Genomic DNA, 15,712 nt, shown 5'->3' with positions numbered 1-15,712 from the left:
ATGGCTGATCACGAATCAAAATTTGAACGCCTTGCCAGACAAGTCGAACGGATTGCTCAAATCGTTGATTATGATGAAAGTGAAAGGCATGAGGCCAGGGGGAATAATGAAGGATTTGAAAATATATTTTAAAATGAAACAACGTTTTAAATAGAGAGAATCCTCAGATAATTCCTCGTGGCCAGAATGCAGATGATGTTCTAACCCGATTACGTGCTAATCATAGTGGTGAACGTTATCAAGTCACAAGAATTATGGAGGAGGTGCTCAATCGAGTTGGTTTGAACGTTGGTTTTATGAACCGACCCCATTTTGTGTCTGTTTTCCCTCAAGTTGTTCAAATGGATGAAGTACCAAGAGGGGTGAAGAATCCAAAAATAATCACAAAATTTGCAGGGGAAGTTGGAGAGTCAACTACTGAACATGTCGCTCGATATTTGGTCGAGATTGGGAATCTAGACAATAATGAGAATTTGAAAATGAAGTTTTTTCCTTCTTCGTTAACGAAGAATGCGTTTACTTGGTTTTCAAATCTTAGACCAAATTTGATAACGATATGGAATCAGTTGGAAATTGCTTTTCATTCTCAATTTTATCGAGGAGAATTGAATGTGGCAGTTACTGACCTTGTTGCTTTGAAACGAGAAGATGGTAAAACCATTGATGACTATATGATACGTTTCAAAAATGCTAGAAGTAGATGCTATGTGTCATTACCTGAGAGTGAAATGGTGAAAATAGTAGTTATGGGGTTAGGATTCTATATGGGTTGAAAGTTGCTTAATGTGCATATCTCTGAGTTAGCCCATTTAGCTGAAAGGGTTCATCAGGTTGAATTAATAAAAAAAGAAAAGGAGAAATATAGGAATGAACAGAAGTTAAAGAGTAAACCTTTTACTTGAAAGGAGAAGGTTGCTTATGTGACCATGGAGTCCTCAGAGGAGGAATTCGATCTCGAAGCAGAGGTCGATTTGGCTGAACTTAAGAAGGGTCCTCCATATGTTTGCTCCTTACTTGAAAAGCTCCGTAGTAATGAAAATTCGAATGATTCAAAACTAGAGAGTGGGAAAAATATAGTTTTGATATTTCGAAATCTGATCAGAATTTCGATGTGTTGCTTAAAGATAAACAATTAGTTTTGCCTAAGGGTAGAACTTTACTTTCAGTGAAAGATTTAAAAGGGAAGCCTTGTTGTAAATTTCACCAAGCAACCAGTCATTCGACTAATAGCTATGTTCATTTCAAGGATTTAATTCAGGAGGCTATAATGGAAGGACGTTTGAAGTTCGACGATGGGAGAAAAGAAATAAAAGTTAATGTAGATCCTTTCGACGCAGAAGCTAGTTTCATTGAACCATGTTTTGACGTAAATATGGTTGGCATGTTTTATGACTTTGATGTGGCTTTGGATGATTTTGTGTCACAAGTTCGATCAGTATATCCTCGAGCAGGAGATTGCCTGTTAGATTTTTTGGTACAGCAAAAGATCAAAGATCGAAATGTATCTTTGTGTCCATGGTGTAATGTTGTATTTGATGCTGAAGTTGCAGCAATCTTCAAAAATAAAAAAATGAAGAAGGAATTAGCTCATGGAGAAGAGCAAGCACGTCAGAGGCAACCAATTTGGCGTATAAAAGGGCAAAGTTCCAAGGCCCTTCAGCAAAATGTTGTTGCACCGCTGAGTCGTTCTCAGGCTATAGGTGTCCAGTGGATTAGGAATTGTCAAGAATTCCAGAATCGAGATGTTCATTATCAGTGAAACCCACAATGGGAACGTCGAGGGCCTCCTCGAAACCATTATCCTTACTAACATGGTCGAGCCAGAAGATATGCGAGGGTTAAGGGAAGAAGAAGTATGCCTCAGAGTAAGAAGCCTCAGTCTGACAAAGGCAAGGGGGCCATCCCTTCGGTGCATTCCCAAATAGTTTTCCCTACTGATGGGGAGACATGCCCAAAAGGCATTCCATCCCCTGTAAAGTTGGATAAAGGTAAGGTGTTGGCCGAAATTCCAAGTGTTGACAAAGTGAAGGATGTTGACTTGGACGAAGAATATTTTAAAGAGGGAGATGACGATATGGTTGGAACTATTTCGATTATTCCAACTGAGTATTTGGGTGAATATGAAGGTGATCCAAAAGAGGACTATGACATGGATACTGAAAAGGCTTTTTCTTTCAGCCGATATGAGGATGAACCAGGATATTTCCTGCAGCCTACTGAGAAGCAAAAGTCTCATCTTTGCCCACTTCATATTACTACTACTTTGAGTGGGATTAAGGTAAATAAAGTTTTGATTGATGGTGGAGCAGCAATAAGTCTCTTACCTGAGAGGGTGTTGATGAAGGTTGGCAAACATCCTGATGACTTGGTTTCCACCAATATTGCTGTGATTGACTTTAGTGGCTCTTCTACTCCTGCAAAAGGTCTAGTTACTTTGGGGGTGAAAGTGGGGTCATCTGAAAGAAATACTGTGTTTGTGGTGGTGCCATCAAAAGCAAGTTACAATGCTTTACTGGGTCGAGACTGGATTCACGGAGTTGGGGTTGTACCATCTACTGTGCATCAAAGTGTCCTCCTTTGGACAGAGGATGGCAAGCCTGAAGTGGTTAAGGCAGATTCAAATCTATATGTCAAACAGCTGCATGTCAATTTCAGGGTGTATAGCCCAAAGCTGAAGCCTTTAAATGTTGACAGGGCATTGAATTTTTATAACTGCGAGGGCTGCTACTTGTCTTCAGAAGGTTTAACAGTGAAATTGTGCCATCCACATCTGAATGTGACCCCAACTGGCTGCGATTGTTCATCTTAAAGGGATCTGAAGCATTGCTCAATGGACCGTTGATAGGGGAAAATCGTCAGTAAAGAATTTCACAAAAATAAGTACGTTGTAAGTATAGATCTAAACCGACAATTAAACCTCAATCAAATTTAATTTGTTTGTCACTTAAGCAAACCCAATAAAAATAACCGAAGTATTAAACCTCGGGTCGTCTCTCAAGAAATTGCAGGGAAGTGTAGTTATTATTGGTTATAGAAAAGTATCTTTTTGGGTTTTTAAATGTTGAACAAGTAATGTAAAATAACAAGGAAATAAAATAATGACTAAGAAAAAGTCCTAACAAGGATTGATAATTGGAATTCCTATCCCCATCATCATAGTCACTTGTGATGGAAATTACCTTTTGCTATCACTTAGTTAACCTCTAACAATTGAAAGTAATTCAAGTGATAAAATCAACTTGAGTTCACAAGTCCTAATCAAAGACTAGAGTTAGTGAAGCTCAAGCCAACTAGTAAGTTTCAATCACTAACCAACAAGAGACTTTGACAATTCAAGAGTCTCTAATTACTCAATCTAAGCTAAGAACATAAAAAGCTAATTTAAAATCCAACCAAGCATTTTATCAAATACTTGGTGGGCACAAAATAAAAGTATAGAAAATTAACAAGAGAATGTAAATACTAAAACCAACAATTGCAAAATCAATGATAACAAATAATGGAAGAAGCAATAAATATGAAATACCTCAAATTGCATTCAATAGAAAATCAAATCTAACATGAGAATTCATAAACCAAATGGCAACATAAAGTAATCAACAAGGGAAATAAATAAACTAGAATGCTAGAACAATTAAAAGTAGAAGAGAAACTAAATTGAAATAAGATAGAATTCAGAAATTGAAAAGGAATAAAACTAAGGACCCTAAAACATAGAGAGAGGAGAGAGCCTCTCTCTCCAGAAAACTACATCTAAAACCTAAAATTATGTGAATGAATGTTGTATGAATGATTCCCCCATTCTGCAGCCTCTATTCTGTGTTTTCGGACTTCGAACTGGGCCAAAAAGGAGCCCAGAAATCGCCCCCAGCATTTTCTGATACGTGCAGCATGTGGCTCTGTCACGCGTATGCGTGGGTCTCTGAACTTTCGCAAGGTCACGCGTACGCGTCATCCATGCGTACGCGTCACCTAACTGCATGGCAACTATGGCAAATTGCATATCATTTTGAAACCCCAGATGTTATCTTTCCAACGCAACTGGAACTACCTCATTCGGACCTCTGTAGCTCGAGTTATGATTGATTTAGTATGAAGAGGTCAGGCTTGACAGCTTAGCAATTCCTTCAATTTCTTGTATTCCATCCACTTTTGCATGCTTCCTTTCCATCCTCTAAGCCATTCCTGCCCTATAAACCCTGAAAACACTTAACAAACATATCACAGCATCGAATGGTAATAAGAGAGGATTAAACATAGCAAATTTAAGGCCAAAGAAGTATGTTTTCAATCATAGCACAAAATTAGGAAGGAAAATGTAAAACATGCGAATTCTATGAATAAGTGTGAGAATAGTAGATAAAATCCACTTATTAAGCATAAGATGAACCCTAAAAATGGGGTTTATCAACCGTGTTCAAGCTGTCTCGAATTACCTGGTAACTTTAATTGATTATTTAAGTAGTTTTCCTTTTGTAGAAAATAAAGGTGATTCTTCTGATGAAGCGAAATTATTTAGGAATGTAATTTCTTCTCTTAGTAGCAACAGCTCGATGTCTATAATTGAGTTTAGTCATGACCTAAGTTTTTCTTCATTGTGTAATGCAAAGGATATTGTTAGTCAAACTGCTGATCTAATAGCAGAAGTCCATTGTGTTGAAAATAAAGTTGATGTTAATCTAGCATATGATCAAGTTCATTTTATTCCTAATGAATCTGTTGATTTCTCTTTTGATTGCATCTTTGATTTAAAATCTTTGGGTTTCAAAAAATATTCAGTAAAAGATGAGGATCATTTAAAAGGATTTGAATCTCAAGATCCCCTAGAAGAAATTAATTTGGGGTCTCTTGATGACGTTCGAATCACTTATATTTGCAAAGGTCTCGAAGACCCATTTCGAACTGAACTTTTCCATCTTTTACATGAATTCAAAGATTTTTTTGCTTGGGATTATCATGAGTTGCCTGGTCTCGATCATTCTCTTGTAGAATATGGATTAGCATTGAAACTAAATGCTCGACCGGTGTAGTAAACTCCTCGTCGTTTTGCTCCAGAAATCAATCAAAAGATTAAGGAAGAAATAGAATGGTTGATTAAAGCAAAGTTTATTCGAACTGCACGTTATGTTGAATGGGTTTCAAATATTGTGCCCGTGATGAAGAAAAATGGAAAACTAAGGGTGTGCATTGATTTTAGAGATTTGAATAATGCTACCCCAAAGGATGAGTATTTTATGCCAACTGCAAATATGTTGATCGACTCTGCGGCGGGAAATGAAATTTTAAGTTTTATGGACGGTTATTTGGGATATAACCAAATCTTCATTGCAGAAGATGATGTGTCCAAAACTGCTTTTCATTGTCCCGGGGCACTAGGCACTTATGAGTGGGTAGTTATGCCTTTCGGTTTGAAAAGTGCTGGTGCACTTACCAGCGAGCAATGAGTACCATATTCCATGAGTATATTGGGAGATTTATAGAGGTGTATATCAATGACGTTATGGTCAAATCGATTTCGGTCAATCAACACATTGATCATTTAAGGAAAGCATTTATCACTATGAGGAAGAAAGGATTAAAAATGAATCCTTTGAAATGTGCGTTTGGTGTGTCAACCGGGAATTTCCTAGGCTTTGTGGTTCATAAAAAAGAGATTGCAATCGATAAGAGCAAGGCTGATGCAATATTAGCATTGTCTGCACCTAAATCGAAAAAAGAAGTGCAATCATTCTTGGGGAACGTCAATTATCTTCGAAGGTTCATTTCGAATCTTTCTGATCGAACCAGGGTATTTGCTCCTTTAGTTAAACTTAAGAACAATTCACAGTTCGAATGGACTCATGAGCATCAACAGGCATTTGAGTCAATCAAGACTTATTTATCTAAGGCTCCAATAATGGCAAATGTTCGTCCTCATGAGCCCTTGAAACTGTATATCGCAGCATCCACAAACACAATTGGGTGTATGCTGGCCCAAGATGATGAAAATGGGCATGAATGGACAGTTTATTAAGTTAGTCGTGTTTTGACTGATATTGAAACAAGGTATTCTCAAATAGAAAAATTGTGTGTATCCCTATACTATGCATGCATGAAGTTAAAGTGCTATCTGGTGGCTAAATCAGTAAAAGTTATAGCACAAACTGATCTCGTCAAATATATGTTGAGTTTTCCAATATTACGAGGTCGATTAGGAAAATGGATGTTAGCTTTGACAGAATTCGATTTATAATATGTCCCTGCCAAGGCTGTGAAAGTTCAAGTCATTGCAGATTTTTTAGTTGATAATTCGAATAATCTGAATGACCTGGAGACAAATATGCTCGACATTAAAGTCGATTATTGGAAGTTGTATTTTGATGGATCGAAGCACAAAGATGGTGCAAGGGTTGGAATTCTTATTATCTCGCCAGAAGGGATTCCATCAGAATTCCTGTTCGAGTTGAAATATCGTTGCTCGAATAATATGGCAGAGTATGAAGCTTTGATTTTGGGCCTTAAAATATTGATTGGAAAAGGGGCTTTGGAAGTCCAAATCCTAGGAAATTCCCAGTTAGTCCTGAAACAATTATCGAAGGAATTCAAATGTAATAATGAGAAGTTGCAAAAATATTTGGCAATGGGTTGGGAATTGTTAACCACTTTTCGAAAAGTTTCTTTAGTGTATATCCCAGGGATTCATAATGAGATCTCTAATGAATTAGCCCAAATTTCTTCGAGATATAAAATTGGACCAGAAACTTTAAGAAAATTATCCAGTGTCCATCAAATTTTGGTGCCTGCGAATGAAAGGAGGCTTTGTGTATAGGCGAATGGGAAGATGATGATTGGAGGAAGCCTATTGCTGAATATTAAAGAATCCCAGTATCCCAGTCGATAGAAAGGTAAAATTGCAAGCAATAAATTTTGTCTTGATGGCTGATGAGTTGTATAAGAAAGGAATCGATGGAAGTCTGTCGAGATGTCTAAGTCAAGATGATAAAGACATTGCTTTAGCTGAAGTCCATAAAGGGATATGTGGTGCTCATCAGGCTGGGAGGAAGATGAAATGGGTGCTATATCGAAATCACATATATTGGCCATCCATGATCAAAGATTGTATCGAATATGCAAAGGCGTGTCTAGAATGTCAAAAGCATCGATTGATACAACAGATCCCAGCATCTGAGTTGCATTCGATTATAAAGCCATGGCCATTTAGGGGTTGGGCTTTGGATCTAATTGGATTGATTCATCCTCCTTCATCAAAACATCATAAATTTATTCTGGTAGCAATTGATTATTTTACAAAGTGGGTCAAAGCAGTTCTTTTAATAGAAGTTGGGCAAAATAAAATAATAAATTTTATTGAGGAACATATAATCCATCGATTTGGAATTCCTCAGACATTGAGCACTGATCAAGGGACTATGTTTACTGGTCAACGGATCAAGAATTTTGCAGCTTCGAGGGATATCAATATGGTGACTTCAACCCCCTATTATGCACAGGCCAATGGGCAAGTTGAGGCAGCAAATAAGTTTCTCATAAGTTTGGTTAAAAAATATATCGGAAATAGGTCTCGAACTTGGCATGAAACGTTAAGTCAAGTACTATAGGCTTATCGAAATTCCAAGAGGGTCGACAGGTACGTCGCCCTATAAATTAGTGTATGGCCATGGTGTTATGCTACCATTGGAAATCAATCTTAATACCTTGAGGGTGTCAAAACAGAACAACATGTCAGTCGATGATTATTGGAATGCAATGTTTAATGAGTTGAATGAATTAGACTCAAAGCGAATATTGGCACTTGAAAACATGATCCGACAAAAAGAAAGTGTCGCTCAAAATTACAATCGTCTAATAAAGGAGAAATGCTTCAGTATAGGTGAGTTGGTTTTTAAAGTTATTTTGCCAATGGAAAAGAAATCGAGATTTTTTGGCAAATGGTCCTGATGAATCCATATTTGATGATGATTTTTGGTTGAAATTGAGTGGATTTCATCATATAAACCTGCACTTATTCCCCTTAAATAGCATGCCTTTGAGCTTTCCTCCTAAATTGTGCTTGATTGTGAAAACATGCTTTTTTGTGCTTAATTTAGCCTATTTTATTCTGTTTGCCTTCCATTTGATACCTTGATATTGTTTGTGAGTGATTTCAGATGTATAAGGTAGGAATGGCTTGGTGAGAATGGAAGAGAAGCATGCAAGGAAGAGGAAACATAAAGAATCAAAGGAGAAGAACAATGCAATGTGTGCGTACGCACAGACCTATGTGCGTATGCACAGGTACCAAAGCAGAGAGAAGCGTGCGTGCACGCGGCATCTTGTGCCCAAAGCATCGTGAAGTGTGCATGCACACAACCAGAGATTTTAGCCGAGTGTGCGTGCGCACACATCTGTGCATACGCACAAGTACCCGAACATGCCTTCATTAAAAATGCATGTGACTCGCATTTTTTATGTATTAGAGTCCCAACTCTGAAGCCAATAACACATAATGGAGGAGGAAAACAACACCATACCATAGCATATCATTAGGGTAGTTTTAGGAGTAGTAGTAGGAGGCTTTAGTGTAGTCTTTCTATAAGTTTTCTCTCATCTCCATTAGGGTTTATATTAGAGTTTTACATTTCAAGTGCCATTTCCATTTTTTATCTTGGATTTTGCTAGCCTCCATTGTAAGTTTTTCTTAATTACTACTCTTTATAGTTACAATTTTGATACTCTTTCTTGTAATTAAAGTCTTAGTGTTAATATATACACTTTTTACAATTTTGATTTCTTGTTGACAATTTTGATTATTGATGATTATTACATGCTTAGTTGAGTTGCTATTGTTGCTTTTGATCATTTTTTGCTCATAGTTTCAAGCAATTTATGAATTTTACCATGATTTGCATTTATGCCCACCAAGTGTTTGTGAAAATGTCAATTTTGATTATGGGCAAAATTTCCACCTCTTGGCTTGGGAAAAATGAGCAATCGTGTTCCTAGAGTTGGAATGTCCAACATTTAGTGATAATTTTTGTATTGTTAATTGTTTTTGTTTCCACTAACGCTAACTTGTTACTAAGCCAATTAGCAAGTGAGCTAGGATTTGTGGATTAAGAACAATTATGCTCATTTGATATACTTTCCGATGTGAGGGTTAACTAAGTGAGATTAATCCATTACAATTGTCATAGTTGTGATTCCAACAAGGAAAGGATCCCTAGCTCATCCCAAGTCAAGATCCCATTCATGCTTTGAATCACAATCACACACTTACATACATACATCAATCACTTTTATAGTTTACTTGTTCATACTACATAGTTACTTCTTTAATTCCTTTACTATTTTATTACTTGCAATTTTGAGTTCTTTTATTCCTTTAATTGTCTATATCTTCATTGAAAATCGTGTTGCCTTCACAACCGAAATTGTGCACTCGTTGGTCACTAGGTCCTTGGGAGACAACCCGGAAATTAAAACTCTCGAAATTTATATTGGTTTTGAATTGTGACATCCTTTGTCCTTCCAAACTTTGATGGGGAGTTGATTGTCGGTTGAGACTATGCTACCAACGAAGTGATTCCTATTTTGAAGGAAGATTCCTAACCGGCGATAACGCGTCCACCAGGTCCCAAACTTGGGAAGGCCCTTTCCAAGTGATATGATTATATTCAGAAAACGTATATCAAATCAAGGATATCGAATTTGGAAATATAATCAATTCGATAAATGGAAAGTATTTGAAGCAATATCATTGTTTGCTAAATTAAGATTAAAATGCATAAGTCTGAAAATAAAGAAAACTATTACAAGTACTGAAGTCTAAGGTGAAGAAATGTAAGGCGCCATGAGCTCTGCCAAGTCTGAGCGTAGTTTTACCCTTTCATTGTCCAGAACTAAAAGTGTCTCAGCATGCCTGAATTCTTCATATTAGGCCTTGATAAGTTGCTTCACACATTCTTATTGTTTGGCCTCAATAGAAGCGATTTCTTGTACAAGTTGGTGTTGTTCATGCTGCACAGGGGCCAGAGGTGTGGCTATATCTGCTCTCCTCTTCCAAATTTTTGCCAGTTTTTCATTGGTCTGGGCCAACTCTACTTCAAGTTTTCTCTCTTTATTATCATAGTGAGCTTGAACGGAGAGGGCCCGAGAGATTCTGAAGTCAAATTCTTCACGGGAAGCCTTGATTGGCTGCAAGGCTGCAGCATGGCTTTCGGATTCAGTTCTAAATTGAGCCACTGTACCCTTGATCTCTTGCAGTTTTTCTTGGGTAGTTACGCTCCTGTTGGAAACTTGTATGAATTATTTGACTATGGTAGAGTATGGGGACGGGACATGGAGATCAAGAGATGAACTTAAAATATCATACAGAAGTTTGTTCAGGGTTACATCATTGGACCATTTGATGGGTGGATGGTCCAGGAGTTTGAGAAGTGATAGAAGTTATTCTTGAGCAATAGCATTTAGATTGGATAAAGGACCAGATGTAGAGGGACCAATGAGTACAGGAGTAGAAAGAAGCACCTTATCTTCCTGAATAGCTTCATTCAGAGTGGTGACCATGTTAACCATGCTGGCATCTGTAGATTCAGTAGAAACACCCAAACCTCCAGATCCCTGACCAGGGAAACTTTAAAGTTTAGCTTGTTTGGAAGGACTGGAGGTTCGTTGTGGAGAAGGGAGAGTTTCCAGGACTCGATATGGAGAATCTGAATCGGGAGCAACAGTTTCAGCAACTTGATGAGCGGATAATTTATACGCTTTTTGGCATTGTTTTTAGGTAGTTTTTAGCATGTTTTAGTTACTTTTTATTATATTTTTATTAGTTTTTATGCAAAAGTCACATTTCTGGACTTTATTATGAGTTTGTGTGTTTTTCTGTAATTTTAGGTACTTTCTGGCTGAAATTGAGGGACCTGAGCAAAAGTCTGATTCAGAGGCTGAGAAAGGACTGCAGATGTTGTTGGATTCTGACCCTCCTGCACTCGAAGTGGATTTTCTAGAGCTATAGAAGCCCAATTGGCGCGCTCTTAATGGAGTTGGAAAGTAGACATCTTGGGCTTTCCAGCAATTTATAATAGTTCATACTTTACCCGAGATTTGATGACCCAAACTGGGGTTTAAACGCCAGCCAGAGACCCTTTTCTGGCGTAAAACGTCGGAACTGGCACCAGAACTGGAGTTAAATGCCCGAACTAGCATCCAAGCTGGCGTTTAACTCTAGAAAAGACCTATGCATGTGTAAAACTCAATGCTCAGTCTAAGCACACACTAAGTGGGCCCCGAAAATAGATTTCTGCACTATCTGCACTTAGTTACTTATTTTCTGTAATCCTTAGTAACTAGTTTAGTATAAATAGCACTTTTTACTATTGTATTAGGGGAACTTATGACATTTTACATCTCATATTGTATCTTCTATGGCATGAGTCTCTAAATTCCATAGGTGGGGGTGAGGAGCTCTGTTGTGTCTCAATGGATTAATGCAATTACTATTGTTTTCTTTTCGATCACGCTTGATTCTGTTCTAAGATACTCACTCGTACTTCAATATAAAGAATATGATGATCCGTGACACTCATCATCATTCTCAAATTTATGAACGCGTGCTTGACAATCACTCCCGTTCTATCTGAGCTCAACGTAGTCATTGGGCGACAGCTTGAGTGCGTATCTCCTGGGTTTCTGATCCACGGATTTGACTTGCCTCTCCTGACAACAGAGCATTCGAATCCATGAGATTAGAACCTTAGAGGCTAGAACTAATTGGCAGCATTCCTGAGATCCAGAAAGTCTAAATCTTGTCTGTGGTATTCCGAGTAGGATCTGGGACGGGATGACTGTGACGAGCTTCAAACTCACGAATGTTGGGCATAGTGACAGTGTGCAAAAGGATAGAGAGATCCTATTCCGACACAAGTGTGAACCGACAGATGATTAGCCGTGCGGTAGCTGTGCCTAGTATTTTTCATCCGAGACGAGAGATTCGACAATTGATTAGCCGTACAGAAACCGTACCTGGATCATTTTCACTGAGAGGACGGATGGTAGCCATTGACAACGGTGATCCACCAATATACAGCTTGCCATGGAAAGAAGCCATGCATGTTTGGAGAAGAAGACAGTAGGAAAGCAGAGATTCAGACGACAGAGCATCTCCGGAATCTCAACCTGTTCCTCATTACTGAATCACGAGTATCATTCATTTCATGTTATTTACTTTTCATAAACAAAATCATTTTTATCACTAATCTCCTGACTAAGATTTACAAGATAACCATAGCTTGCTTCAAGCCGGCAATCTCCGTGGGATCGACCCTTACTCACGTAAGGTATTACTTGGACGACCCAGTGCACTTGCTGGTTAGTTGCACCAGAGTTGTGAAAAGTGTGATCACAATTTCTTGCACCAAGTTTTTGGCACCGTTGCCGGGGATTGTTCAAGTTTGGACAACTGACGGTTCGTCTTGTTGCTTAGATTAGGAAAAATTTATCTTTTTGGTTTAGAGTCACTAAAATTGGGTCTTCTGTTTGAGTTTAGTTTCATGTTTTAAGTTTTGGTGTCAATTGAATGTTTTTATTTTCCTTCAATTTTTCGAATTGCATGTCTTTATTTTTCTTCATATTTTTAATTACATGTTCTTAGTTCTTTCTTGATCTTCAAATTGTTCTTGATAATTTTCCTTATTTGATCTTTAAATTTTCTTTTTTGGTGTCTTTTGTTGTTTATCTTATACATTTTCGAATTATTATTGTCCAAAGTATAAAAATTTTTAAGTTTGGTGTTTTCTGTGTCCTTATTTCCTTAAAAATTTTCAAAATTTGTTCTTGGTGTTCATCTTGATCTTCAAAGTGTTCTTGGTGTTCATCTTGACATTCAAAGTTTTCTTGTTTGTTTTCTTTGTTTTGATCTAAAAATTCTAAGTTTGGTGTCATTTTATTGTTTTTCTCTTTCCTCATTAAATTCAAAAAAAATATCTTTTCCTTTATTTACTCATCATTTTCGAATTCCTTAGGTTGACTTAGTCAAAATTTTTAAAATTTGGTAGTTTCTTGTTAGTCAAGTCAAAATTTCAATTTTTAAAATTTATCTTTTTAATTTTTTTCCAAAATAAATTATTTTTCAATTTTTTTTTATATTTTTCAAAAATCTTTTATAAAATTTTTCAAAATCTTTTTCTTTTTTTATAATTTTCGAATTACTTGTCCTATTTTATTATTTTGATTGAAAAATTTTAAGTTTGGTGTTTTCTTGTTAAGAAAGTTTCAATCTTTAAAATTTTAAAATCATATCTTTTTCAAATCTTTTCTTTTATTTATTTTCTTACAAGTATCTTTAATTTTAAGACATATCTTTTTCAAAACTTCCTAACCACTTTCTCTCTCTTCATTTTTCGAAAGTCCTCAACCACAATTTTTCAAATCTTTTTAATTAATTAATTATTTTAGTCTTCAATTTTCTTTTATTTCTTTTTCTTCTAATTTTTGAACTTATACTCAATTTTTTATTTATTTTATTTTATTTTATTTTATTTTAATTTTGGTTTTAAAAAAAAAAGAGAAAAATTTTTATTTACAATCCACATCATCTCCCTTCATATGGGAGTAGTATCTGTATACCTCCCCCCCATCAGAGCCAGCAATTTTGAGCTAAACCCTCAGCTCATTATCATGGTGCAGCAAAATTGTCAGTATTCCAATCTTCCACAGGAAGAACCTACTGAGTTTCTGGTACAGTTCTTACAAATTGCTGACACAGTGTGTGATAAGGAAGTAGATCAGGATGTCTATAGATTATTACTATTTCTATTTGCTGTAAAAGATCAAGCTAAGAGGTGGTTAAATAACCAACCCACAACAAGCATAAGAACATGGAAACAATTATCAGACAAATTCCTGAATCAATACTTCCCTCCAAAAAAGATGACACAGCTAAGGCTGGACATCCAAGGCTTTAAACAAGAGGAAAAAGAATCTCTTTATAATGCCTGGGAGAGGTACAGAGAGATGCTAAGGAAATGCCCCTCTAAAATGTTTTCAGAATGGGTGCAGTTAGACATCTTTTACTATGGGCTTACGAAAAAGGCCCAGATGTCTCTAGACCATTCAGCTGGTGGATCTATACATATGAGAAAGACAATTGAAGAAGCTTAAGAGCTCATTGATACAATTGCCAAAAATCAGCACCTGTACTCAAGTGGTGAGACCTCCATGAAAGAAGCGGCTGAGGCAGTATCCACTGAACTTAGTCCTCCAGAACAAATTGCTGAACTCAATCAGCAACTATTTTCTATAACAAAACAGTTAGCAGAATTTAAAAAGATACTACAAGAAACCAAAGATGCTAACCAGAATATGGAAAAATAATTGAATCAGATAGGATAGCAGTTATCTAAACAGATAACAGAAGAATGCCAAGCTGTTCATTTAAGGAGTGGGAAGACATTGAATGTCTCAACTCAAAGCAGCAGAAAGCCAAGAAAGGAACAACTAATAGAGGATGACCAAACCACTACCCAAAATCCATCTGAGGACAGTAAGAGCCCAGAGAGGAATGATTCTGGCGTTCAAACGCCAGAAAAGGGTGAGAAGTTGGCGTTGAACGCAAAGTGGATGGCCAATTCTGGTGTTCAAACACCAGAAAAGGGTAGCAATCTGGCATTGAATGCCCATACAGCACCCAATTTTGGTGTTCAAATGCCAATGAGGGATCAGCCACCTGCAAGTGCTGATAACAACCCCCTTAAGCAGGCTTCTCCAACCACTTTTGTAGGAAATAAACTTGCAGCAACTAAGGTTGAAGAATATAAAGCCAAGATGCCTTATCCTCAGAAACTCCGCCAAGCGGAACAGGATAAGCAATTTGCTCACTTTGCAGACTATCTCAGGACTCTTGAAATAAAGATTCCGTTTGCAGAGGTACTTGAGCAAATACCCTCTTATGCTAAGTTTATGAATGAGATCTTAAGACATAAGAAGGGTTGGAGGGAGACCGAAAAAGTTTTTCTCACTGAAGAATGCAGTGCAGTCATTTTAAAAAGCTTACCAGAGAAGCTTAAAGATCCAGGAAGCTTTATGATACCATTCACATTAGAGGATGCTTGTACCAAGATAGCTTTATGTGATCTTGGGGCAAGTATCAGCATGATACCTGCATCCACTATCAGAAAGCTTGGTTTGACTGAAGAAGTCAAACCAACCCGAATATGTCTCCAACTTGCTGATGGCTCCATAAAAATTCCATCAGGCATAATTGAGGACATGATTGTCAAGGTTGGGCCATTTGCCTTTCCCACTAACTTTGTAGTGCTGAAAATAGAGGAGCAAAAGAGTACAACTCTCATTCTAGGAAGACATTTTCTAGCAACTGGACGAACCCTCATTGACGACCAAAAAGGGGAGGTAACCCTGAGAGTCAATGAGGATGAGTTCAAGTTGAATGCTGTCAAAGCTATGCAGCATCCAGACACATCAAAAGACTGCATGAGTGTTGATATTATTGACTCTCTGGTGGAAGAGGTCAATAGGACTGAGAATCTCGAATCAGAGCTAGAGGACATTTTTAAAGATGTTCAGCCTGATCTGGAGGAACCAGAGAAAACAGAAGAATCTCCGAAAACTCCTCAGGAAGAGGAGAAGCCTCCTAAACCCGAGCTCAATCCACTATCACCATCCCTGAAATATGCATTTTTCGGAGAAGATGACACTTTTTCGGTAATCATAAGCTCTG

At 37.2% G+C, this 15,712-nt stretch overlaps 1 protein-coding gene across 1 annotated transcript; it reads left to right on the top strand.

Moving 5' to 3' along the window:
- Positions 1 to 773, top strand: LOC107615783 (uncharacterized). The gene is made up of 2 exons (XM_016317817.1): positions 1 to 86; positions 155 to 773. The coding sequence occupies exons 1-2, from the start codon at positions 1 to 3 to the stop codon at positions 771 to 773; spliced, it is 705 nt and encodes a 234-aa protein (XP_016173303.1).
- The last annotated feature ends 14,939 nt before the right edge of the window (positions 774 to 15,712 follow it).

The sequence above is a fragment of the Arachis ipaensis genome, chromosome B9 (genome assembly GCF_059453495.1).
Source record: "Arachis ipaensis isolate K30076 ecotype BB chromosome B9, ASM5945349v1, whole genome shotgun sequence".
In the NCBI taxonomy this organism is placed as follows: domain Eukaryota; kingdom Viridiplantae; phylum Streptophyta; class Magnoliopsida; order Fabales; family Fabaceae; genus Arachis; species Arachis ipaensis.
This window is presented reverse-complemented; position numbering and strand designations above follow the sequence as displayed.

Excerpts from the sequence above, each read along its gene's own strand:
- LOC107615783 (XM_016317817.1), top strand. The coding sequence starts at position 1 with ATGGCTGATCACGAATCAAAATTTGAACGCCTTGCCAGACAAGTCGAA. Across the intron at positions 87-154 it reads GATTATGATGAAAGTGAAAG|AGAGAATCCTCAGATAATTC; the intron begins GCATGAGGCCAG and ends CGTTTTAAATAG.